Source organism: Vidua macroura, chromosome 23 (assembly GCF_024509145.1).
Source record: "Vidua macroura isolate BioBank_ID:100142 chromosome 23, ASM2450914v1, whole genome shotgun sequence".
NCBI classification, from domain to species: Eukaryota; Metazoa; Chordata; class Aves; order Passeriformes; family Viduidae; genus Vidua; species Vidua macroura.
Genome location: NC_071593.1, coordinates 3,748,978 through 3,776,427, shown reverse-complemented (window position 1 = coordinate 3,776,427; position 27,450 = coordinate 3,748,978). Strand labels below are relative to the sequence as shown.

The 27,450-nt window shown below is 39.2% G+C and overlaps 4 protein-coding genes across 12 annotated transcripts in view; 1 reads left to right on the top strand and 3 right to left on the bottom strand.

Annotated features, from left to right (window-relative positions):
• Positions 1 to 27,450, top strand: part of DHRS3 (dehydrogenase/reductase 3) — a 75,383-nt gene that overhangs the window by 1,353 nt on the left and 46,580 nt on the right. For 6 of the 9 annotated variants that reach the window (XM_053997866.1, XM_053997869.1, XM_053997859.1 and 3 more), the window contains exon 2: positions 15,951 to 16,025. The exons of the other annotated variants lie outside the window; for them this stretch is intronic. The gene's annotated coding sequence lies outside the window, so the exon portion shown is untranslated. The remainder of the gene's footprint in view (positions 1 to 15,950; positions 16,026 to 27,450) is intronic. 9 annotated transcript variants of the gene reach the window in all.
• On the bottom strand, positions 1,087 to 5,676 carry LOC128818471 (arylacetamide deacetylase-like 4). The gene is made up of 4 exons (XM_053997855.1): positions 5,500 to 5,676; positions 3,136 to 3,352; positions 2,695 to 2,758; positions 1,087 to 1,941 (listed from the first exon to the last, which is right to left on the bottom strand). The coding sequence occupies exons 1-4, from the start codon at positions 5,674 to 5,676 to the stop codon at positions 1,167 to 1,169; spliced, it is 1,233 nt and encodes a 410-aa protein (XP_053853830.1). The 3' UTR covers positions 1,087 to 1,166.
• LOC128818469 (arylacetamide deacetylase-like 4) lies at positions 7,052 to 12,701 on the bottom strand. Its single transcript, XM_053997853.1, has 4 exons — positions 12,519 to 12,701; positions 11,914 to 12,130; positions 9,021 to 9,084; positions 7,052 to 8,687 (listed from the first exon to the last, which is right to left on the bottom strand). Exons 1-4 carry the CDS (start codon positions 12,699 to 12,701, stop codon positions 7,913 to 7,915), a joined length of 1,239 nt encoding a protein of 412 aa, XP_053853828.1. The 3' UTR covers positions 7,052 to 7,912.
• On the bottom strand, positions 19,083 to 26,466 carry LOC128818470 (arylacetamide deacetylase-like 4). Its single transcript, XM_053997854.1, has 4 exons — positions 26,267 to 26,466; positions 23,634 to 23,850; positions 21,960 to 22,023; positions 19,083 to 20,873 (listed from the first exon to the last, which is right to left on the bottom strand). The coding sequence occupies exons 1-4, from the start codon at positions 26,420 to 26,422 to the stop codon at positions 20,096 to 20,098; spliced, it is 1,215 nt and encodes a 404-aa protein (XP_053853829.1). The 5' UTR covers positions 26,423 to 26,466; the 3' UTR covers positions 19,083 to 20,095.

Here is a 27,450-nt window from a genome sequence, read left to right as displayed (position 1 = left end):
ATGTTGTGCAATGTGCCAGCAGTTATCACATTGGAGAAGAGTCAATGTGTTTAATTTCCTGTTTATCTTTATGGTGATTGTGGAACTGATAAAGGGTCTGGTATTGAATAGGGAATTCTTGGATTGTGGATGATAACATTGAGTGCTCAGAGACTGAAGCTGAGTCCTGGATGAAGTTCTAGTCTATGACGGAGAGCCAGCAAATGTGGAGATTAAATTATCCCGTGCAACTGATCTGCAGCCAGGACGTTGGACATTCGCTTCCTGCATTGTGGGCATGCTTTACATAGTTTGGAATACATCCCTTTAGCAGGGACATTTAGAAAAGAAAATGGGAAGAAGGGAGGAGTGGGGGGCAAAAGGTAAGTAACAGGCTCTGCAAAATAAATGCATCAGTCCTATTTTGTTAGATTATTTGGGGCTTGAAGCAACCTTGGCTAAACCAGGTGTCCTTGCCCATGGCAGGGCTTTGGAATGAGATGAGGTTTAATGTTTCTTCCAGCCCAAACCATTCTGTGATTCTAGGATTCCATTCAAGCACAAGCTTTTCAGCATACACGTATGTTTGATAAACATAAGAAAACACTTAAAGCATTTTTCCCATTGTAATTTAAACAAAGCTGTCAATAGAGTATTTCTGTTTGGAACAGTTGCAGTTCTAAAAGTCAAGTTCACTAATGTGACTTCATTTTCTTGAGTATAAAATACTAGCCCACAGACATCTTCAGATTTGGAATGTTAAACTCAGGTGCTACGTGTAGCAGAGAGTACAGGCTGTGCATTAGAGCACTGTAGTGTCAGTGTCTTTCTCCTTTGCCAAAGCACACACTTCTAGGAAGAATGAAATCATCAACTGTAATTGAATAAAACAGATCACACCAGATGATGGCTTAAAATTTTACTGCATCTTTTGCATATATGTACTGAGAGAGCAGCACTTGTACTGGACAAGGGTCACCCAAACAGATTATTAAAACAGGCAGACTGTGCATGGACTACTTCAAACAGCACTAAAAGAAACTATTCTTGAAATGCCTTTTATGGTGATCACACTGGCATAAATGCTTATTAACAAATTGTCCTATATGAACTTCTTATATGGAATTTAGAAGCATAAAAGACCACAGAAATTTGGCAGTTCTTACAGAAAAAAAAGAAAAATGTTGCTATAAGCTTCTTAGAAAATTCACAATATTGTCAAGGCCCCTTTTTGCAGATGGAAATGACAACCAGTCCCTATTAAATGAGTTTATGATTCCATGGAATCCATCTTCAAGGTGGTACCAGGTCACTCGAACCCCATTGTCCTCCAGCCTCTTCTTGTACAGCAAGCCATCATCCCTCAGCACGTCGTACTCGCAGGTCAGGATGAAAGATTCTGGCAGCTGCTGGATAATTTTGTCTTCAGCCAGCAGTGGGCACAGCGTGGGCTCACAGAATCTCTTCACTGTCTCAAAAACTTCAGTTGTGCAGTCAAGTAGCACACGTGGTTTGTAGCCTCTGACCTTAAATTCCTCAGGGATCTTGTCTGGATTCACCCACCTTTTATACTTTAATTTAATATCTATAGGAATATGGGAACCTTCCAAGACCTCTTCCAGTTTTGTTGCGTTTCCATTTAGGTACTGCAACATGTAGAAAGCAGCACGTTCCCGGAATAGCAGAGGGACTCCCTGATTTTGTTGGTAGGATGGTAAATTGAAGTCCAGTGCCTGAAGGCCTGGGTAGATGAGGATCTGAGCACGGAGCCTGGGGAGGTCTGACCTGCCTGCCAGGGTCTGGCTCACAGCAGCTGCCAGGTTGCCCCCAGCACTGTCCCCGCAGACAGTGACCCGGGCAGGATCCACGCCGTAGTGCTCCAGGTGCTGCAGGAAGTGCTGGGTGGCGTTCAGACAGTCTTCGTACGCAGCGGGGTATTTGTGCTCGGGGGCCAAACGGTACCTGGGACACGGAGACAAGTATAAGAGAAGGAAATGTGAGTAGTTTTAAATGTATTGCTAAAGTCCTGGTTCCTGTAACCAGGAATACCCTGATTTCTGCAGAGTTTCAATTGTCTCCACAGGATTACCATCAATAAGATTAGGCGGTGCAGATTATTTTGTTATGATATCATCTGTTTATGATGTCTCTTAGGTCTTAAACAACACAGGACTACTCAGCTGCCAACTAAATGTAGGTTTTATTGACAAGAATTTTGTTCATTTCTGCTTCAGTTTTTCATGGGTTGGACACAAATGACTTCTGGTTTATATCTTTGTTACGTAAAGTTACTTTACATATCCTTGTAATCCGTGCCATTATGCCAGTATTTTGATAATGTATTAGCTTGTCATTCACACTGTGCTTCTCTAAGCATCAAGCAGGCTTTCCTTGAATAAGTGTTAAGGAGATCATGTAGCTTACTATCTGTTTACAATCAGTTTTGTGTTTGGAATTTGAAAATATTAATTCAAAACTTCATTATCCAACTAGATATCCCAAAGTGTAATTTGTGATGTAATCCGACAGTGAAAACAGCCCAAATGAGTCTTCAGTGTCTCCAAGCAACAGCAAATGAAGTTGGTAAATCACATACTCGAGAAGCCCCACAGAGACATTTCTCTGAGGAAGATTGTTGCTATGACTGAGGGGACAGGAGGTTATATTTACACTATAGGAAATAATCTCTCAAAATCAGCATGAGCAAAGACTCACCCCACAGATACAACCACAGATTCACTTTCTCTGGCAATAAAGCGGCACAGCCCTTCGTGGGTCTCTGAAAGAGATTTGGTGGGGTTTGGGTTTAGGTTGGGGTGCCTTTTCTCTCCAGAGAAGAGATGTTATCTATTGGAGAAATCAAGGAATTGCAAGAAGGAAATGCTCTCTACTTTTCCCTGCTGCTTCCTACAAAGGTCCTCAGTTCTTTTGTACCTCCTCATCTTCCTGTTTCAGTATTTTTTCCCCTTATATCATTGTCCTGTAAGAAAAATCACGTGATCCATAGCAGATGCTTTCTTCTGGCAGCAAGAATTACGAGATTGAACCTGTGGTTATATTCAAAGTTTGCAACTGCTACAGATCAAGAAACAACCAACTTTACTATTTGTGAAGTACATATTTCTTTAACTGAAATATTTCTGGTGGATATCTTACCAATGCTTCCAAATACCCATCCTCCTCCATGAAAAAACATAACTCCTCTCCTTTGGCTGGCAGATGGAGCCTTAGGCTGGTAAATCCTTACAGGCACTTTCTCAAACCACAGATCCTTGATGAAGAGCTTTGGGTCCGCCCCCAGAGTCTTTCTTCCTTGTATGTACCTCACAAAGCTCACCTGAGTGCAGATGCCAATGTTTTGCAAAAGCTTTCCCTGTTCAAAGGCAAAGAGAAATAGAGAGCTCACTCAAGAGAACCTGTATTTTCCAAAGGAGAGGAACTGTGTGGACAGTAAACTCATGGTGCCTAAGTCATGTATTTTTAGGGCAGTAATAAACTAAGAGAATACTTGTACAGGTATAGGAGAAAGCTGAACAACTAACAGCAGCATCAGGAGGGGTTATGAGAGAGTTACATGAACAAAGAACAGAACCCCAAACAATGCAACATTAACAGACTGGTGAGATAGATTCCTCTGCTTCCTCAGCAGGTCCTTTACCTAACATTGAAAGCAAGTTTGGTTTTCACTGGTTATTCTATCCTTCCCCCCACAGATGATGTGAAAACATAGCAAAAGATGATCATTCTGGTGCTGATTTTCATGGTATAGATACTTGCCCAAAGTAGAGTTGACTAAGTTAAGAATATATTTGATAATTGCTTTTTGATCCCTTTCCTAAGTCTCACTGATGTGTGCCATGCACTGACAAGAAGATCCTGACATATTTAGTAGGAATGAAGTTCTGTTCATTCCCAGTGCCATAGGGATATTCTGCCAGGTACCAGAAAATGAATACAAATCAGAGCTACTGCTCCAACATAACGTTGCATAAATAAAAGGCATATTCTCTGTTTTGAAATGCATTGTTCAGCTGTGCCAGTCAGTACTTTGGTCCTTAGGAATATTTGGATCAAGTTTCAATACTCAAGAATCAATACTCAAGATTCTGTTATGAATATTCTTTATTAGACAGCCACATTTGCATGGATTGTCAGTAGTGTCATAACTCTCAATATATTTATCTACAAAAGGCCTTTTTTTCAGTGATTCCAGATATTTATAATATTTTCCATGCCTGATCTTGAGGTAAGATTTCTTGAAGAAACTAAGACATTTTGCAATGTATTGTTTTTAATTTTTTACAGAAACTAGTCTTAGTGTCTCCAGCTGTATGATAAAATGATTTATTCTTTTGTATTTGCTATTTTCCAAGCAGGAATGGAACAATACCAAGGATATTTTAACTTTTATATTCAACTTGTTTGTTTTCTTTCACCCTGTGTTGCTTACATTGCAGCATACAGTGCTGGTTTATGGTGGGCAGTGGATTGATGATTAAAAGAGAACTGGCTTTTCCAGCTGCTTGAGTGATGTTATCTCTTTCTAATTACAACTTCTGTGCAGCCAAAGCATGAGAATATATACCTAAAATTCTTTACTGTGGTTGAGCATAATCTACAAAATTTCTGAAAGAGAATTTTTTTCTCTTTGTTTTAATTTTTAAATTTTAAATAACTTGTATCTCTAATTAATTTAGTAAATGTATGCACAACCTCTGTTACCTCCTGTCTAATGCCATGTCTCATCAGAGCATCTCTACACCTATCATTACATAGAAATACCTGTGATTCAGTGAGCTCCTCTGTCAGCAGAGCTCACCAGATGTCGAGTGAGTGCTGCTCTTGGAGACTGATTACCTTCCCACGCTCTTACAAGCTGCTTCACCTGGAGAAGTTGGGCTGGTCAGAGCCCCTCATTCCCATCAGACAATCCTGCCTAGTTGCTGCAGGAGTTACATAAATGTGCTTTGGGCAGAAGAATTCCTTCAGCTCCTCTTGGGCAATATTACACAATTTTGTCACTTGTGTGACAGAAACTTTTCCTTCCCAAGGCCAATTCTGAAATGTTCAGCTTCTTATTTCATATTCAAAATAAATACAGATTTCTCACCCCCGTGCCCACAAAAAGCTTGAAAGCACGAGCCAGAGACATCTGGTATAGTCCAAACCAAGAATGGAAATACAAACGATCCTACATGGATAAACATTATAAATCAAATCATTGCTAGGTCAGCTGGAGTCAGGGCAGAAGCACAGTCAGACTTTCACACACTTGTGTTAAGGCAGCATTTGGGTACCGCCAGAGATAGAGCTGGGCAGGACTGGATTAGAGCAGTGCAGTGTCAGAAGTCTGGCAAAAGTTTCTTTAGCAACGCTCAGCTCAATAAAACATGCAGCACGACAGCAATGCCCTGCTCTGCTCTCCAGAACATAATTCCATGCAGGCTTCTAGCACAGTAGTAAGTTTAAAATCTACAGGTTCGCTGTTCTTCCCCCAAAAATCACACCAGGTTCACTTACCACCACAGCTGTGCATATTAAGATTATATGAATGATTCGGAGCTTTGCAGGCTGATTCACTCCAGGAGGAATTTCTGAGTTGGAAAAATCAAAATTAATTGCCCCTATGACCAACAATATGAATGCAGCAAGAAAACCAGCTAAGAATAGCACCAGCACTGTGAGTACAACTGCCATTTTGCTGAACTGCAGTGATCTGATTTGTCTTTGATTTGACTTTCCAATATATATTTGCCTTGTTACTTCCTGATTCTTTGTTAATCTTCCTGTTCTTTGTTTGCTCCAGTAAAAACCTTTCTCCTCCCTTTCACAAATACATTAGCAGGTATCTTTCTCTCTCCCACTTTCTTTTCCCCCCATTCCTGTTATCTCATAAAAGATAAGTTGGTCAAAGTCCTTGATTTGTTAGTAGACCTATGCCAGCAGCATTTTGGAATTTTTGTAAGAAACCAGTGCTTAGCTGGGAGAAGAGTGTTATGAGTGAACTGCATTAGTTAGAGGTGGAAAATGGACAGTGTGCAATTGTTTGTTTTGAGTTTGTGGCACTACAAAACACCCATCTGAAGAGTTTCCTCAGGAGTGGGGACCTGCATGTGATGATTGTCACTCAAAAGGGTCAAAGGGATTGTCGCCAGTGCTCTTTAGAAAGGTGCACTTAGAAAATTCTGTCATTACACAAAACTCAGTTCTTTTTAGTATTCGTGTTTTCTTCTAACAGAAGAACATGCTTTAAAAAAGCCACAGGAGGCTGACTTTAGATTCATAATTAGGTGACCCTGCTGCAGGTAACTTTGGGTAACTCTTGGTGCAACAAATACAGCTGAGACTGACTTAAGATAACCAGTGATTAAAGAGTTCTGAATCAAACCGCTTTATCTTGTTCTTGCTGAGGAGTAGGATTGTGTTAATGTAGGGAAGGTGTACTTTAAATGATGCAAATGAATTAATTGTGAATCTAAGTCTGCAACTCTTCAAACAACTAGGATGTCAGAACATTTAAATTGCAAATTCACAGGGAAAGAAAATAGGTAAAAAATCTAACCTTGTTAGGTAGCAGTGGCAGGGGGGGTTGAGTTCTTTTGTTTGGTGTTGTTGTTGTAAAGTCAAATTACAAGTATTGGGGGTAAGTACCTTGTCATTTTAGTTTCAAAACTTTATAAAAATTTAATTTCATATTGTTTCTCTAGTGAGAAGTTGAGTGTTTTTAATAGGGCACACAGTCATCATAAAATATTCTGAAGCAGAAGGAAATCTTGTTTCAAAAATCAGCAAAAGCCCAGATTTAGAAAAAAAAAATAGTCCATCTAGTGGTGCTTGTGGACTTCCAGTTTGTATTGTGTTTTCACAGTTGTGTGGTTGTATCCAGTTGTTTGGTAGGTTAATTACTGACCACAGCACAGATGTGACCAGGTAAAAGCAGCAGGATTGTGTCTCTGCCTGCCTGTGTTGTGTTGTTCCTTTCACCATGGGAGGGGGGTTTCAGTTGGGTTCATCAGTCAGTATGTGTTTAGCAAATGTAACTCTCACTCTTATATCAGAAATATTTGCAGTGTGAGTTTTTTATTTTTTGTTGTTGAAAGCATCACAGAATCACCATAGCATTACAGTGATAAAATAGATAAAATTGTGTTTCTCTGCCTTCTTTACATGATTTTCAGAACTTTTTCAACACAGCGGAACAGGTAGCCTTGAGCATAAGATAATCTTGAAAGAAAAAAGGGTCATGGAAAAGTCTCACCTCTGCACTTCTCTGACATCCACACACTCACTGAAGTTCAGGGAATCTAGTTTGAGAAAGTTGTTCCAAAATGAAACATCATTTCTCAGATCCCAAACAAAATCAAACTCATGCTAGCGGCAGTTTAGGATTTCAATGCTGCTTTTCACTTCCCTGTTTCTAGAGCAGTGTAGTTTTTGTAGAGACTAAACCTGGAAATTAAATTCATGGCTGCATTTCCAGTGTCTGCTGTAAGACTTCATAGTAGATGAGTTCTCCATCTGACACCATCAACACCTCCTGTCTGTCACAAGGGCCAAAGCAGACCTCAGTTGTTGTCTTCAGCATTTCTGGGCTGTTAAAGAATCTTCATGGAGATTCTTGTCTCTTGCCTTCAGTGTGTGTCAGCCATGCAAAGATACTGGAATTGCTGTAGTTTTAGTGAAACAGGATGTGCTAGGTGCCTTGCCTTTTTCATGTTGGTCTTATTAGTGTGTTTTTACAAGAATATTTTCTAGAATGGTGGTAGTTCAAATAATCTTAACATTTGTTTCAGAGTCACTACAGAAGCAGAAATCAGAAACTACAAAATGCAGTCAAAATCCAAACTATGAATCAAAAGTGTTTATATTCCTTGCCAAGTATAGATTCATCAAAGATATTGCATGACTTGCATCTTTCTTCTGAAAAATACTTTTATAAACTGTTTATATAATTCACAATACTGTCCATTATCTTATTTGCAGATAAAAAGGAAAAAATCCCATAGCCAAAAAAGGCTAAAATTCCATGGAAGCCATTCTCGCAATGATACCAGGTCACTTGAACACCATTTTCCTCTAGTCTCTTCTTGTATAACAGACCATCATCCCGCAACACATCAAACTCACAGGTCACAATGTAGGACTCAGGGAGCTGGCAAATAATGGAATCTTCAGCTAAAAGTGGGGAAAATGTTGCTGCTAAAATTTCTTTGACAGCTTCATGTACTTCAGGTTTATATGATGCGGGTTTTGGTGGGACGTAGCCTCTAACCTTAAATTCATCAGGAATAAGGTCAGCACTTACCCATTTTTTATACTGCTGTCTCATACTATCAGGAACATGGCAGTTTTGTAGAACATCTTTCCAAACTGTGGGTTTTCTGTTAAGGTAACGAAAACAAAGGTAGATGATCATCTTCCGGGACAACATGGGGACAAAAGCGTTCTGCTGGTAGGAGGGCAAGTGGAAATCCAGCCCCTGGAGTCCTGGGTAAAGTAGCACCTGAGCACGTACTTTTGGCAGATCTCTATCATTCAGCAGTATTTGGCAAATAACTGTAGCAAAATTAGCTCCACAGCTGTCACCACTAATGATGATGAGACCAGGATCCACATGATACTCTTCTAAATTCCTCATGAAGTATAAGGTGGCATTGAGACAGTCAAAATATTGCCCTGGGTAGGGATGTTCAGGAGCCAGACGGTACCTGAAATGTCAAAGACTGTGGTTATTGTCAGTGGAGTTACAAACATTCCATTTGTGTTGTTTGCAGTTGCTGTGGTAGTTACGCAGACTTTTTTTTTCTTAATTTTGAAGATTGTATTTCGGTTTAACTAGTGTAGTTTGGAAGGTCAAACTAATGATGCTACAGCTATTGTAGAACACTTTGCCTATAAGCACATTTCTAAATTAAATGAAAGGTTTAAGTGAAAAATAGGAATGCCATCTAAAAGAGTAAATATTTTCAGCATATTTTTCAGAAGAGTTGCAACTGAGAGCTGTATTCCCATAAAGACTTCTATGGCAAAATAGCACTTACCCAACAGACACGACCACTGAGTTGCATTTTTTGGCCATATAGCGGCATACTCTTTCAAAGGCTCCTAGAGAGAAAGTTTAGCAGAAATGATGATTTGAAAATCAAATATCCTTTTGAAACAAAAATACAGATCCCTGAACATGTGCTACATGGAAGGTACTGCAAGATGAGACTGATAAGGAACTCGTGCTATGGAATTTGGTCATTACAAATTAATACATTTTCTGTTGGCAAGTGGCTCTCAGGGTATCACACAAGCATGTAATACTTGCATGTGATACTGGGGAAACCCAGAAATCTGTCTGAGATGGTCTCACATCTCACTTGGTGGTCAACAAAAGGTTGTCTAAGGAGAGTGTAAGCTGAGGACAAACAGGAATAAGGAGCATGCAGGAATTTGAGGCTCAGGGAGCTCCTTGGAGACAGAAGCTGTCTTTATACCTAATGCCCTTGATTAGCATTTCTTCTGTGAATTAACCAAACCACTTGTTACGCCCATGATTTTAACCTTAACCATAACAGCTTTGTGCAAGGAGGAGTTTTCTCACTTGCTTACAAAGGTGTGAAGAGGCATTTCTAGTTGCTCCTTTCGTACCTAGCATTCACTGCTTCCACGTGGTGGAATTCTTGTGCAGTAAGAAATGGTGCATAAATCCTTCCCTGTTTAACTTCTCCTGCTTCTCATGATTTTATAGTCAGTGGATCTGTCTTTATGCATCTTTTGCAGCCTGAAGAGTCATAGTTTGCTCACATATTCTCTGCACAGAAGCACTTTTCTCACCTAGGCAGCCTCTCCAAGTCTTTCCAGTACTGCTTTATCGTTTTTGAGGAGCGGGAGACAGAACTATAAGCACTATACTGTATTTAGATAAACCATGGATTTATTAAAGTGGCATAAAAAAGTTTCCTGCTTTGTCTTTCCTACTAATAATTGCTCACATTTTATTTGCTTTTTGACTGCTATTGTGCACTATGTCAGCATTTTCAGGTAACTTCCTACCACAGTCCCAAGACCTCCTTCCTGCTCCTGCTTGGAGTCCATTGCTTCATTTATAAGGTCAGAATGCTCTGTTCATCTGTTTGACTTCTCTACATGCCATTTCTCCTGTCATTTTATTGTCTGATCCTCTGATGTCGTAAAGACATTCTGCAGTTTTTCAACCATCCATTTATGACCCTCAGAGGATTTAATACCACATCACCTTGCACCATCTTTTATGTTTGAATAAATTGATTGAATAAATTGATTAGCACTGCTCCCAGTACAGATCTCCTTATGGAAATCTCACAGGAACTTCCCATAACCTATCTTTTTTCTGTCTTTCAGTCAGCTGTAATCCAAATGAAAGACCTTCCCTCGTGTCACGGGTGTTTAGCCTCTTTAGGAGACTCTTCTGGAAATCAAAGTGGGTTTTAGCAACTCAGTCTCCTTTATTCATGTATTTGCTGACTTAAAAAACTTCAGTTGATGAAACTGATAAAGAGTGGGTTTAGATTAGATGTTAGGAAGAAATTCTTCCCTGTGAGGGTTGTGAGGCCCTGGCACAGGGTGCCCAGAGCAACTGTGGCTGCCCCATCCCTGGGAATGTTCAAGGTCAGGTAGGACAGGGATTGGAGCAATCTGGAAGCAGAAGGTATCCCTGCCCATGGTGGGGACTTGGAATGAGAATAAGATTTAAGGTCCCTTCCACCCAAACTATTCAACGATTCTAGGATTTGTGAAGTATGACATCCATTTGAGGAATAAGTCATAGTTATCTGGCCACTGATTCTTTTCAGTGTAGCATCTCTTAATTTGCTGTTTGCAGACTTCAGGCTTCCTAGGCTGGAGATTCCCAAAGGCCTTCTGAAAGCTTGTCATCATGTTGATTGTTTTCCTGTTATCAAACACCAAAAGGAATTGAAGCCAAAGGTCAGGTCCCACTCTCTGTGTACAGGTATGGCTGTTACATCAAGCCATGCCACGTGAACAGGGACTCACTGTGCAACTTGTGGTGTGGTTTTTCCTTCCAGTGAGAGGAATTCACCTGTCACTTAGATGACAGAGTGCTTGCCATCCCTGAAGTCCTCACTGCCACCCAGACTAGCTCTAGACCTGAGCCTGACTCTCCATGCAGACTCCTGTGCTCTGAGTACAGCAGGGTAGGTTATCTGTGCCCCAGTGCAGAGGGGAACCCATGGCACAGGAGTTATGTCGTGATTCCTGCACAGGGCTGAAGGATGCCAGGAAATTCAAGTCTGCCCAGTATAGTGCAGACCTACCCTTGGAAATAGTGAGGGATTCAAACCCCTCAAATTGCACTGCCCGACCCCTGGAACGAAATTCAGATTTCCATGTTAGGGGCCTTGGCTTGCAGAGAAGGCACTTGGAGCCTTAGCTGCTCAGAAGGAGATCCAGAGCACTCAAGGAGCTGAGCTGAGAAAAGGGTTGTCTCCCTTTCTGGAAAAGAAATCAAGTATCCTCTGCCATGTCACCACAAGAATCAAACTTCCCCAAATCGCTCCTTCGTTATTTATATTTTCCTTCATTTGGATTCCTTGTTTGCATGAATGGGAATTTATTTACAGATTTTTTTTTAATGTATTTAAATCCTTCCTTGGACCCATATTATATCTTTTATGTAAGATAGGGTAGTCTTAGTAGAGCAGCATCCCTCACTGAGAGCTGAGAACAGGGTGAGGAATTTCTGATCACAGGTCTCTTGCCCAAAGGAAGCAGAGATGAGACTCCCTTTAACATGGACTATTAATTCCAGAAATACTTTCCAGTCTGTGCTGAGCAAAGACTGATGACACTGGCAAGGACAGGGCAGACATTGACTGACACATGCCTGAAGGCAAAAATGTAAAGGTTTGGATTTGACTTGAAAAATAAAACTTGCCCATTTCTTACTAATGCTCCCAAATGTGCCAGCGCCTCCATGAAAATAGAGAATTCCTCTTCTTTTGCCAGTGGGTGGGCTTTTGGGCTGATAAATCCTCAAGGGTACCCCATCTACTGTGAGATCTTTGATAAGCAGTTTGGAATCTCTCCATGGAGGTATCCCATTGAGAGCTACTCGCAGTATGGTGAAATCATTGCAGATCCCCAGCTTCTCCAAAATCTTTCCCTGTTGAAAAGAAAGAATTTGGAAGAAGAGGAGTAATGTTGGCTTGTTTCTGAACAGACAGCATTATTCTATGCACATGCAGTTCAATATGTACAGGATACATCTAGATACTTGTTTTAAATTTTCATATAAAACCATTTCCCAGCATAAAGTGGCTGTAGTTTGACTGAAAAATCTAAAGAAGCTTTTAAGATTAGCCATATTGATTTTATGAGTTAATTTAACCTGTTTTGGGTTCATATATCAATGCTTACAGGCTTCAGGAAGATGAATTGCTTTTTTCTTCTTCTTTTTTTTTTTTTTTCCCTTAAGTAAGCCATTTTCCTCTAGCTCCCAAATATCTTACCTAAGCAAAAATGAAATCCCCAGGTTAAGAAATTTAACTTACCGCAACCATGGTTGTAATCAGCAAGGAGTGGAAAAAACGAAGCTTTAGAGGTTGCTCAATTCCAGGTGGCAGTTCTGAGTTGAAAAAATCATATAATACAACCCCCAAATACAGTGCTGGTATTAAAATAGGAGAAATAAAGAACATTCCTATAATTGCTAAAGTTGTATAAACAGATGCCATTTCACTTCAACAGGAATGAATGCTGTAAACCCAATGCTGGCTTAAGCCTTGTTTTCAAGTGCATCTAAGGTGTCTTCACGGGACACTGAGTGCTCAGTTCATATGCAGAAATTAAATGTTTATTAATGTTGCAATGCAATGTCATGCAATTTTCTCCACCCTTCTTTTGCTAATGATATTATTCACAACACTTGTATGCTTTCTTTGTACCCTTTACAAAAGGTGGGATTCAAACTATATGGAAGTGATTAATACTATGAACTCTTCACTAACAAGGAGAAATTATTATTCAGAGGGGCCTTGATTTGAAGAGGGTCTTTTTGGTTTGTAGTGGATTCATTATGGATGGACATTCCTGTTGCAGTGTTAAATTTTAATGGTGTGGGGCTACTTGCATTTGTAATCAAAGCATATATATAGACTTCTCTAAGAAGAAAAATATTCAAATCCACATTTTTTATAAACTCTCTTTCACAGGGGAATGCACTGACACATTCATGCTTTAATTTTTGTTTAAAGAAGAGTATATTTGCTCTGTGTTTAAAATCAGTGCAAACCTGAATGTACACGAAGGTCTCTCCAGATACTTGAGGGTATGTTTGTAGATTGAAACCACTCTTGCTTCTGGTAAAATCTTTTTAGCAATTAACCCTCAGGGTTTCATATTCACTGTAATTCTTGTTTGCAGTCCAGTGTAGAGGCATTATGAATACATATGTATTGGTGAGGAATTGGTAACAGTTGGTGGCAGTTGTTTGGTGAAGTAATTTTGCTGTTTTGTGTTCTTCTTACTAGAATTATATTTTCTACACAATTTAAAATTCACAATTGCCAAACATTTTGTGCCTTGGCTTTTAAAGTGGAATTCCAGTCTGAAAACTGAATTAGTCTTTAGTTTCATTAGCACAGTATTTAAATCAAAGCAACACTGACAGCTGATTTGCACAACATTGGCTTGTGGAGGTAAGGATGTGTGGGATGAAGCGACATCATACACTTGTGCCAAAGTTTGTGAAATAGGGAGATCATTAGAGCCTTTTTGTGCTGAGATTGGCTGATTTGGAGCCTTTCCCTTCCACAGAGCACAAATTTAGGATATAAGTAGTTAAAATGTTAGACTGTAGAGCATTGAAGCCAAACCCAGATGCCCATGGCCAGTGCTCAGCTTGTCCTAAGCTCATCAGATGTTCTCCACAGGGCTCTGCAGCACAGCTGGGGCAGCCCAGTGGTGTTTGTGGTTATTAGTTCTAGAAATGTTTCCCTGTAGTGTGATATTATAGCACAGCCTGTGGGGATTTGGCTTTGTTTTGCCATATATTCCTGTAAGAACAGCACAGTTTAACTAAGTGCTTATTTCTGATGTCTGTGCCATCAGTCAAAATACCCTGAAATAAATCTCCACATGGATATCAGCTCTGAATCTTGTATTTCAGCATTCCTGATGATTTCTTATATTTGCATCCTCAGAGGAGGCAATTTCTGTGCTTTCTAAAAAATCTTTAATCAAGAATAAAAAATTCTTAAAGGTACTTAGTATTTCAGTGGGAGTAAATGAAACTTCTAAAGGTGACCAAAGGCAATTAAACACCTGCTATTTGTATGATCAGGTTATGAAATCCTTATACCAAAGAGGACATGTCTGTCTGCTGTTACCTCTATGAGCTCTTGCTGACACTGTTTTGACACAAGACTTCTTCTCCTATTCAGTGAGTCAGTAATTAATCAGCTTTAATCAAAACCAAAACATCTCACACATGCCACCTCACATGTTTTGAAACCTTGATGGACCTGATAGCGTAGGAGGAAAATTGCTTTACTGTCTTTTTATTTAAAAATAAATTTACAAAGGGACACTTTGGAGTTTTTTGTTCATTTGCTTTTTGTTGTTACGCCCTGGCAGTTATCTTGTACAGTCATGACAATCTGAACAAAAATCTTTCCGTTCTGTATTACAGCCTTTCTGTTGTTAAAGAAATGTAGGTGAATCAATGTTTCAAAATAATATCCTAATGTTTTAATCTCTTAATTTGTTGTACTGTTAGAGTATACTCAGCACGTGAACTTAGAGCATGTTCTAGCTCTGTGCTGTTTGCACTCCAGTCCTCCTTGTCCTGTTAACACAATGTCCACGTGTTTCCAGAATCAAGAAAATCCTATGGTCTGAGACTGCTTGGTCCTTCTGGGGATGTTTATGTTGACAATTGTGTGATGGTGCTTGGTGCCGTATATTTCATATATTTCAGCTATTTCCAGTCAGGCCAGCCATTCCTGTACCCACAGGATGGGTAGGAATATCTATGGTCAGTGTCAGATTCTCAAGTTGCTACAAAACAGTCAGTGAGGTTTTCAGTGGGGCTTTTTCCCAGTTGTTTTTGAGGTGGTGAATGTCAAAAGAATGTTTTTATTTCATTTGAATCCACTGCATGAAATGAGTACCTTGTATCTTCTCAAACAAAAAGGCTTCTTCTCTATCTGGCAGTAGAGAGGTAGTTCTTTAAATGGTGGATGTTTGATGTGTTTTGCTATAGCCATATTTTTGTTTTTCAGCAGACTCATCCCCAAACCCCAACTTCCACAAGGGCTTTACCTATTGATGAGAACAGCCTTACCTAACTAAATATTGATGAGATTCCACTAAACCAGAGAAAATGAACACACTGTGGAGTTTGACATTGTAATGAGAATTATGGGCCTCATGTGGTTTTTTATTGTTATAAAACAGCTACTCAGAGCTCACAAAATGATTCTTTATTCATTGAACTTGGTATTGCTGGAGTTTAATTGGTTAACGTAGTGCTTGATGAGTACAGAACTGACAATAGTTGGGTAAATTCTTCCCATTTTCTCATCAGCAAGCCTCCATTTATGCATTCTAAAATTCATTCTCTTCTTGATTTTTCAGCATATTTCTAATAGTTATAGTAATGATGGGAAGGAGAAGTACAATAATGATACCTACCCAAAGAAATGCGGTCTTTGCAGGTTTTCCCAAGACTCAGCTTTGTGGATTTTCTAAAGCTTCTGTAGCTGTGGAATCACACATAGCTTTGTAGGCTGAGAATGTGTAAAATTCATCAACTTCCCCTTAATTATTAGTGGAAGAGGCAGGAGCTGACAAACCCAACACTATGCAAGGCAGGAGCACTCAGGGCAGTTGGTGCTAATGAATTCTGTGACTATCATGAGTTATTTGTTTTATTGTGAAGTCTTTCTGTAAAACATTACAACACATTTCACATGTGATTGCAGGCTGTTTCCACCACTGTTAAGCTGGAGTCAGTTGACTGTTGCAGAGCTACTCTGTGTAACACAGGAAATCCTACGGTGAGTAACTAAAGCATGGTAAAGGAGTCAGCTGTGGTGACTGAGATATCGATTCCAGCAGGTATAGCCAGGAAGCAGAAAACAGGAAAAAATAAAGTATTACAAAGAAAATTTAAACCCAGAAACAATAGCTTCTGATAGAGTTCCTTAGTTTTTTAATGTTTATTTCAAAGTGAAACACTCTGGTAAATATAATTTGCCTTGCTTTTTAAAGTTATTCTTATTTTCTCTAGGTAATTTAGCAGAACAATTAGAATCTGTAGAGTAATTTAACTGACTTTGTTTTTTACCACGTAGAGCATGGGAGAAACTTTCCATACTTCAGTTCTCATTTCTTCATTTTACATTATGCAAACAACTGACTGAAAGCATCTCAGAGCTTTTCATACCTGTAAGCCTGAGTCTTCTGATCTGTGAGGTGGATTTAATATGCCCTTCACAGTAGCAATAAGAAGCTTTAAGAAATTACAGTTTAGTACATGCTGTACCATACATTTATGGTTTTTAAAGGTGCTGTGTATTTGCTTCATATGCCTCTGCATTTAGGCTGCCTCCTACCTAGCTTTCAGTGTCCTCCCTTTCTGTTATCTCCATCTCCCCACCCAAATAAGTAGCTAGCTCCTGTGTGCTTTGCTCTTACGACAGAAAGCCACCCTGCACTGTCTGGCATAAATCTTTATTTTAGCTTTTCCTTTCTTCCTTCTCTTCTTTGAAGTCTGTCCCTTCCAAATGACTCCTAGGCTAAACAGCTGCTAACAAATTCTGGAGTAAAAAGCTGTACTGTATTTAAAAAAAAAAGACAATTGTTATGTATCAGCATTCGGTGATGGAAATTCAGATCTTGTATTGTGCAGTTCAGAGCAGGTATGTTTTTGAAATGTTTATTCAACTGGAGGGTTTTGTAGAGTAGCACTGGGAAATGTGGCTAGACTGTTGGGTGTCTGTGTCTCTGTTGCTGTGCAGTTCTGTTCCTCAGAGTGAATGAATTCTGCTCCATGCATATGGATTCCAAAAAGCTGCTCTGGAACATCCTCTTGGGATTTCATGGCAGGTCATCACATCAGAATGAATCTTATTAAATCAGAAGTTGCTTGAATATAAATATAATAACTTCAACTGCCCTTATTTTGCCATGGCCAGGTTTGTCTGAGTCTCGGTACTCCAAATATTCAGGTTAGGAGTGTCTGCACTCTCACAGGAATCAGCAAACACAGTGAATAATTGAGACAAGGAAGACAGCAATAAAACCATCCAGAGTTTGCAGGATTATGCCTGAGCAGTACAGAGAATGGGCATCATAGGCAGAGAACAGTGTTAAGTGCTTTTAAATAATTAACATTATTTATAAATAATAGAGCTAGTAAATTTGGAATGTTTTCTAATTGCCTGATAATTTAAAAAATGCTATGGTATGTGAGTTGTAATTAGTGTGGTATAAAGAGTTGATGTGAAGACAGCAAAGCAGAGGATAATTGAATTAGTAAACTTCTGTAACACACCACTCCAAACTTGATTGGTTAGAACAGGTAATCTAAAGTTGTTATGCCTTAAAATGTGCTCTGTTATTAAAGAGACAGCTTCAGGCTATGAAGGCATAAGAACAAGTTCAGTTAAATATTGAAATCAAACCACAGTTTGACCTTTGGTAATGTGTTTCAGGTACTCACATTGTGTGCCCAGAGCACAAAGAGGTTTTCCAGCTTCTTACAGACTCAGCTGGTGCTGACATCTGGTGATGGAATAATGCAGGGCAGTTTGCTTTCCCTTCCTTCATTTCCTTCAACATCTTCCTGTCACACAAAGCAGCTCAAAGAGTGTCAAGCCCTCCCAGCTGCACTGAGCTTCCCAATGTCTCACTAGTTTTCAGGTTTCAACAGTGTTCCAATCTGCTCCTGGATCCTTTTATTTGTGTTAGAGTGCTCATGGGCAAACTCTAGAGACCAGCTAAAGAAATGTGGCTCATGCCCACATTCTCTGGAGTTAATACCTCTGGATGGACCAGCCTTGTCCACGCCCTGTTCCTGTCTGGAGGGCAGCTTGGGCTGTCACTTCACTCAGGGTACAAACTCTGGAGGGAATTATCACCTCAGGCACCTGACTTTCCCTTGTGGAAGGAGCTAGTTGTTTTGTCAAGATGGGAAGGAACTGCCCCAGCTAAGGAAACTTATTTGGCAACGTTGTATTTTCCTAAGTTCTTCATAGGCAAAAACTCAGCAATAACCCATGAGCTCTCTGGGTTAAAAAAAAAAAAAAAAAAAAAACACCAAAAAAAAACAAACTGTAGTATCTTCATCATATGGTCTTTGGGGTGTAATACCCATGAGAGGTTTGACAGCTGTCAGCCTTTGTGTTAGTCTGACTCATTGTATATTTTTATGTCAGGAATGTACTGCTCTATCACTTTATGGACATACTGCCAGTGGTGTCACCTGAGCATTCCTGGCACAGGTTATCCATATGGTAAATAGGCAGCATTCAACAGTGTCAGTGTTAGTGTGTGCCCAGAAATCAGGAAAACACTGGAGAAGATTTTCTGAGCTTTATGCTTATTTGCATTGTATTCATTCAGAGATGCCATATGGAAGATCCCTTTAAAATTTCCCCTTTTTCCTGATTACTGTGTGAGTGTAACTAACTGCAATTCATATTGTTCTGGCAGGCTTTCTTTGCTGGTATGCTGAATGTAAATAGCCATGCAGAGCATTGCAGGAAAGCCCTTCCTTTGGTTGTAGGGTGTCTTCTGTTGGGTCATGTGTCTTACAGAACTGTCTGCAGCATCCCTGCTTTTGGTTATAGTTCAAATGAGCCAGTGGGGGGCAGAAAACACATAGAGTAATATCAGATACAGAGAGTATTGTTTGAAAATTATAGAGCTAGAAATTTCCCTGACAAGAATAGTGGTAATTTCAGTGTGGGTAGTGTTACAGGTGTTAATTTAAGCAAAGACAGAAGTTTTGACTGTTGGTAAAACTGCATCCTCGCCCTGTTTTTGATTCTTCATGGAAATGCATCCTGCTTCCAAGTAGAACTTACTGAAGAATTTAAGACAATAGAGTCTAGTGACATGATAAGTTGTTTTAATTCTGGATATAAGATTATAACAAATCCTGAAATAATTTCACTGTTCTACAATTATACATTCACCTCAGAACGGTGTAATTAAAACATTTACTGACATTTCTGGCAATACTTCTGTTCATTTCTGAGAAAATAGCTATACATTTTTGTTATGCCATTTTATTTTGTATTGGCTTCCTTGCTCATTCATCTCTTGTAAACAGTTTAAGATTGGCCTAACTTGATTTTTTTTTTTTTTTAATTTTCTCAATCATTCTCCTTTCTCTCCAATGGCACTTGACACTGTCTCTCAAAGGGAGAGTCCTTCCTACATCAGGCAGTGCAGGCCTACACTTTGTAAAGGAACTGATATTACTTTATATTCCCATGTATCTATTATCTATATATAAGATGTATATCCATGATTTTTTTAATAGATGTTGTTTTCTTTAACCAATACTTGTAATAACATCTGTAGTTCCAAGCCTGCCCTTTCCCTCTCTTCCTCTCCTTCTCTTCCCCTTCTTTCATTTCTGTCTGTGTTTACATTTTTCCTGCTACATTCAGTTCTCTTTAAACTTACCTCGAATTGAGCTCTCACCAGAGACAGGCTTTCTTAAGTCTTTGACCACACTCTTTAATACTGATCCTGTAGATTCACACTCTGTTACCTGCCCCAGGTTGTTTTCAAATGTGCTTTGTGTTCTAATAGTACCAGAACTTTACTGAACCAGACCACATTGCAAACCCTGTGCTACAAGGATGAGATCTTTAATGGCTACAACAGAGAACTGAAGAGCTGGCAGAGGAAAGAAATATAAATTCACCTGAATTTGCCTCTCCTGAGAGAAAATTAAGGCCATCATGCAATCAACTTAGTGAGTAAAAAGAAGATAGATGCAATGCAGAAATTCAAGGTAATGATTTAAGGAAAGGAAAATTGAAGATTTTTAAAAATAACTTTGTAAGCAAAAAGAGATAGAAATCAGGAAAAGAAAGCAAGAAATGGAATTTTACATCAGTCTTAGAAAATTTACTATCTTTTCCAGGCCTTTAGCTCCAGAGCGGAATCCTACCACCCTACCAAAAAGTGCTAAGTACAGTGTTCCATGGAATCCCTCTTGCAGATGGCACCAGGTCACTTTTATACCATGGTCCTCTAATCGTTTCTTGTAGAGCAGTCCATCATCTCTAAGCACATCAAATTCGCAGGTCAAAATGAAAGTCTCAGGAAGCTGAGCAATAACACTGTCTTCAGCCAACAGTGGTGAAAAAACAGGGTCAAACAAGGACTCGACCAATTCACAGATTTCTTCTGAGGGTCGATGTGTTGGACTTGGTTTGTAACCTCTTGTTTTAAACTCATGAGGGATGTAGTCAGGACTCACCCATTTCTGATATTTCAGTCTCCGATCTTCTGAAACATGGCAACCTTTAAATAATTCTTTGATGAGGCCCAAGTCCAGATTAACATACTTCAAGCCAAAAACAAGGGTTCGTTCCTTTAGCAAAATGGGGACTCCCCAATTCTGCTGATAAGAAGGCAAATTTAAGTCCACACACTGCAGAAAAGGATATATTAGGATTTGTGCTCTCAGCTTTGGGAGATCTCTTCTGTTCACCAGAGCTTGGGCAACAGCAGCAGTGAGTGTCCCTCCACTGCTGTCTCCACAGATGACAACGCGGGAAGGGTCGACTCCGTGGTCTTGTGCATTCCTCAGAAAATGGATGGTAGCAGTGAGACAGTCCTCAAACTGGGCTGGAAATGGGTGCTCAGGAGCTAAACGATACCTAAATAGGAGTGAAAGTGTTTTAGCACAGTCATTTCTACTGAATGGGCCCAATGGAATTTGACATTCAGTTATAAATACTCTGTGATTATAATTGCAGCAATAGAATTCATCCAAATTAGTGCTTTTGAGTCATTGTTTGCTACTGTTCGTGTTTGGGAGAGTCAGTACACTGTTCTACCTTTGCAAAATACTTCTTTAAATATCTTTTAAGTGACTGAAGGCACATGAGAGTTGTTTTGGAATTAGCTGCAAGGCAGGTGTGTCAATCAGTTATCATTAATTCCAGTTAGAAAACGAATATTTAACAACAAATTGTTAGAGAATATGAGCATAGAAAATATGAGCATAGAAAATTGATAATGAAAATCTGAAAGGTTTTCAGGGTTCTGGAACCTGAATTCTTTAAACAGAATCAATGAGTTATTGGTTCCTCAAGTATTTTAGGATATAAACAGCAATTAGTGCAATTGTAATCAACTCTTTGCCTGAACTTTTAGACATTGTATCTTTTTAAAAAGTATTACAGCTCATCAGAGAAATATTTTTAATGGTCATCTCAGGTTGACTACAAGTTAAATGTGGATTTCCTGCTTCCATTTCTTCATGCAAATGCATCATGCCTGCAAGTATAACATACTGAAGAATTTAAGACAATAAGAGTCAAGTATATAGATTTCTTTTGAGGGTGGATATGTTGAACTTGGTTTGTAACCTCTTGTTTTAAACTCATGAGGTTCTTTTATTTTTCAGAACTTTAAAAATGAGTATTTGGTGTTCTGGGCAACTGTGCTTTCAAAAGAAATAGTTATACTTCAGGCTTTCAGCCTTAGGTGGTTTGAATATGGCTCTAGAAAACAAAAACATCCTCATGTCTTAGTGTTAGCTACAAATTATAAAATTACTGTAATGGATTTCATTTGGAAATAAACAATTGGGGATTAGTTGGCTATTTCCTGAGAGGAATTAGTGCTGGTGAAAGGCATGGGATCATTAAGTATAGGTACTGAATGTACTTCACGAGGAGCTTGACTGCAGTAAAGGCTTGCAAAGGTAGGGTCAGAGTGTCTGGGCTGGGTCTGCTTACCCAACACACACCACCACTGAATTGGTCTTCCTGCAGAAGTAGCGGCACTTTCTTTCGTAGGCCCCTATAAAACAGAATCGTTCACTGGAATTATAACTCGCTTTAAAAATAAATGGAATGAAAATATTCTGAAGTTGTTATCTCTCTTGCATGGCTAATGCTACACAACATGTGTAGCATGTGGCATGGTCTGATCTGGGCATTGCTCACCATTTCCTTACACCTGTGAGAATTTTCTGGCTGGTAAGAAACCTAGAATTTAAACCAATGCATTGTTTTGGTCCCCTCTTTGGAAAGTTACAGACAGCACCACTGCTGCCACTTTTAAAGTGATTTTGAAGGGGAGAAGTTGTTTAAAACAAAAACAACAAAAAATCTGCTAAATCCAATACAAGAATTTTTCTTGTGCGTGAGGCACCATCTCATCTCTTTCCCATTCACATTCAAAAATGTGATTTTTCCTTGTTTTTCCACTATAAAGACACATAGCATGATACACACATGCAAGCTTGCACACACTTGGGAACAAAAAATGGGTGATTTAAATAAGAAATAAAATTCTAATGAGATTTTCAACTTTTCTCATAAGCATAAAGAGGAAGGAAGAAAATAGGTATTAAAAATTACTGGAGACTATTCTAGATATGCAATCTGTATAAAGACAATTTAACATGATGCCTATTGCACATAAGTAAATTGATTCTGCTGTCCTGAAATTATTTTTTTTAATTTATAATGTTAAACCCACTAACTCTTGTAATTTAAGACACACCATATCAGATCAGAAACTGCGTGGTGTGTGGTTCTGGAGTGTCCCTCACTGGGGATATTCCAGAGCTGTCTGGACACAATCCTGTGCCCTGTGCTGTGGGATTGATTTATTAAAAAAATATGGATATTGATCTAGCACCAATATCCAACTGTGACGGACAAAAACTCTCTAACAGTTTAAAGTTAGACAGTGTATGTTCATTGCGGCGCCGGGCAGCGTGCGGGATAGCTCCCAAATACACACTGCACCTTTCCAATGATTACAGAGTCCTTTTATCCACACCAGAATTGAATATCCAAAATACAAATACATATTCATCATTTTGGTACATCCCATTCCTCACTTCCTATGCTAATCATTTCAAAAGCTATTAAGCATGCGTAGTTTGTTCCTTGAAATGGGTCGGTGGTCCCTTTCATAGGGAGGGGTCCCAGAATGAGGAAGTAAATGAAGTCTTCCTCATTTTGACCTTTCTACCTTTTCAATGCAAATATGACAAATGAACCTTGGTAGAACTCCCATTCCTTGTCTTCAGTTGGTTTCAGAACAGAGGAGGCCCACGATTGTCTTATGTTCCTAAAAGCTGTTTGTCAGTTTCTATATTCTTCATTATAAACCCAGCTAACTAAACATTGTGTTGACAAGCAATCAATTATCAGTTAACTACTAACTCTTAACTTCATCAAGGCCTTCTTCCAAAATCCCTTTATTTTAATTAACTCTAGTAAAGCTTATCTCTAACTAAAATCTTAGCTTCTCTAAAATCTCTAAATCTCTTAAAGTTTATGTTTCAGGATGGCCCTGCTGGAGGAGAGAGGTGGGACCAGGTGACCCACTGTGGGTCACACATCCCATTCTGGATGCTGCATGTAGTTATAGCTTATATTATTTATATTACTTACGGATACTTCCAAACTGGCCAACTCCTCCATGAAAATAAAGAATTCCCCTTCTTTGGTTATTGTTTGATGTTTTTAGCTGGTAAATTCTCACTTTAACCCTTTCAAACCTTAAGTCCTTGATAAGAAGACGTGTATCCTTTAATGGTGGTATTGTCTCCATTACAATCCTGAGGAAATGCATCTCTGAGATTATACCTACTTTGTCCAAAAATGTTGCCTGGTGATAAAAGAAACCACAAGAGACCAAATTAGTGTAAATTTCTACCTAACCTGGAGAATGGTAATGAAATTTTTTTAAAATCCATGGTCAATTCAGTAGGAAAACAATCAAATTATCAATAGTATCAAATACTTCACCTTGTCAGGTGTTCCAGTAGCCATGTGCCTGAACAAAATACAGAGAGTAGCTACAGTATTTTAAACCTTAGTTTTGGATGAAGAAACATAGCCAATACTTTTGTTTCCCTAACTCACACTCTGTTTAAACTTGCAGGAAAAAAAAATCCATAGCATCTACCACATCTCTGTCCTCCTGACCAAGAATAGCTTTGAACCCTGGCTTGATCATCTCACAGCTCACTGATTCTTACTTAAACACTCAGGCTAAGGTTCTTATGTCACTGTGGGGTCATTTACTCCATTGCATCTGCATGGCTTTAAGCTGTTTCACTTGTAGCCTGCTCTAGTCTATTCCTGCTCAAGATGAAAAATATGAGGGAGTATCACTATATTTCCACTAAATTGGATTCAATTTTGCACTACTTCCACAGCAGACATCTCTAATGGGCAATTCATTTTGTTGTGCTGCCATTATTCATGCATATGCATTTCAATGAGAATTATACATATAAAGGTCTTCACTGCGTAGATAATAAAAACCTGCCCTTGTGGTTTTCACCTCATATTTCACAGACCTCATGTGGCTCAGTAACATGATGCTGTTAAATTTGGTGTAGGTATCCTATTTTAGGTCATCTGAAGAGCTGATCCCATACACAGGAAGGATTGTCTTGTGGCAAAGTTATAGTCTCATACAGATTCCTTCTATAGAACTCCTGGTGCATATCCGTGGGAAAATAACTTTACTTATTTATTCTTCAATTTCCCTCTGGTAATTTCTTTCCTTACACTAATAATTTTGTAACAGTAAAGGTTAAACCTGCAATTAGCTATATCTGCATGGAATATGGAGATCATCTTTTCTTGAAAAATAGTAAAAGGAGTCCTAGGAGATCTTACCAACCACAGTGTTTTGGTGTTGCCCTTTGTCCCAGCTGAACACTGGATATACTTGTATACTTTAATTTTCCATGCAGTTTTGACTTCATGAATTGTCAGCCCTTGAAAGAATTTGGCACAAATAATTTGCCCAACAGCCATAGCAGGAGTTGCTACATGATGTGAACTCTACTTGCATTTAAACATTGGTTTAATCCTCCGTTAATGTCCTTATCTCTCTGCTCCAATCAGGCAGTGTGTGACTGTGCTTGTGCTTGGTCTCTCACTGGCCATCAGAAGGAATACAAAATTGTAAGATCAGAAGTTTGGAATTACATAAATCACCAATAAATTTCTAAATTGTGCAGTTCCACTTTTAACAAATGAATTACACAAAAATAAAACATCAATGGATAAAGAGCAATCACACAATTTATACACTGTATAATACTTGTAAGAAAATTAACTTTGACTTCAATTCATATCCAATTTTATTGGTTTGCTCTCAAAGCAGTGTTGAGGCTTGGGTGTGGCACCAGAGACATGGTGAGTCACCTCGAGAGCTCACTGACTTAAACAAAATTTACTAAGCAATGGGGCAGGGAAAGAAAGGAAGAATTAACAACATTAGAACATAGAATTGAAGTGAAATGTAATGCACAAGCCAAAGAGACTGAACAGGTTTTCTTTCACAATTTAAACAACTAAAAGCAGCTTAGTCTAGGTATCACAGAAGGGTTTTTAAATGGCTGGGGCAACAGTTAATTCAGGACAGGATGATTGATGAAACAGAAAGACAAGTGCATGTCATGTTTTAGTTTTGAAAAGAAACAAGGATGAAAAGCGAGGAAGGATCAAAAATGTGCCAAAAACAATGACACAGAAAGTCACTTTAGGTATTACGTGTACTGTCTCAAAGAAGAAAGTTGTTCAGGCACATTGAAAGGCAAATGATGATGCATGTGGCAGCTCTCTTCAGATGGCTCAGGAGGAGAGTGACAGGTTTGTAGGAGAGAGCTGACATCACCGACATCATTTAGCTGCTCACTCTGTAAGCAAGCACGGTGTTACACAGAGCAGAAATTTCACATACACAGGGCAAGTTACCTTCTAAGCCTTCCAGCGCTGCCTTGAGACAGCAGGCATGAAAAGCTAAAACACAGGCCGTCAGAAGAAAACTGGGAATTGCAGTCTGCCCAATTTTATTTTTCACAAATATTGCCTTTGGTGCTGCATAGCAAAGAGGGGAGTCTATTATGCCTAGCACAGCTGAAGGAATCTGCTTACATCACCTAATCAGTCCAACTGCATATTTGCAATTTATTTAAACATTGATTCTAAAAAACATCACCAAACCATTATCCCTCTAAAAGAAACAGAATTAAAAACTCAGGTTTTAATTAAGTTTTACTTACCAGACCAAGCCCAAAGTTAACGAGGTAATGAAGAAAATAAAGCTTTTGGTGCTCACTGATTCCACGAGGAATTTCTGCTTTGGGATGTTCATAATAGAAAGCAATTGCCACAATACCAATCAAAACAGAGAGAAAAATGGCCAGGAGAAGTTCCATCTTGCTGTGTTGGTAGGAGACCGAGAAGGAACCAGCTGTGGCCTCCTCCCCCTTTTTTAGACTTTCAGATTTCTGAAGGTAAAGGCACAGCTGTTCTCGTCATAGCTCATAATCCAGCTTTTAAAAATGCCAGTAGGAAGATGAAAACATGTGGTAACCCGACCATACAATTAGACAGTAACAATTAGTTGTGGGAGAGGCTTGCATAAGCGGTTTTCACATTTGCAGGAACAAGACCGTGCCCATCGCAGCAGAACTATGACTTGATGGATCATTGTAGTGGCACTTTATGGGAAGACAAAAGCTTGTTCTCTCTCTGTTTTTTGATTACAGGCAAGTCTTTATTATTGGTGAGTTCCCGTGCAGCATTTCTTGGTAATCATCTTCTGAGCTGCTCAGATTCTTGCTTTGTTGTGCCTCCATGCCTTACTTTTTCAGACTTTCATCGAAATCAAGGCTCAGTGTCACAGAGATGTTTCATCACCTGTGATGGCAGATTTTGGATGCTGCTGACATTGCACCTTTGAGTCTAGTGGAGCCAGAGGCAGCTGCAGCCTGGTCTGAGAGCTGGTCTTGCCTCATCCTCCTCAATGGCTCTTCTCCTGCAGCAGCAGGTTTTTGTTTGGTTTTTTATCTGCCTCTTGGTAGTGCTGCAGTCTCTATCTTCCAGGAAGATATTATGTGCAGATGTCATTCCAGATAGAAATACAATTCCAGCTGATGAGAACTAGACTTGAACTTCATGATGTCAGGGCTAGTAGCACTGACCAGACATCAGCAGCCCACTCTTTTCTGTGGTGAGCTCTAGGATCTGCCTCTGGAGATAACATACTTTCCCACACACAAATAATTAGTGATAAGATTTGCCCTGAAGCAAAAAAATATCTGTAAAGCACAGTTCATGTGATGTCACCTTTGGGAACTGTGTTTTTAGCAGTCTACTTAGCCTGTGAAGGCAGCAGATTCTCATTCTGAAAAATCACAGTGTGGGTAAAATCTGTAAATTTATTTCTTAAATACTAATAAAA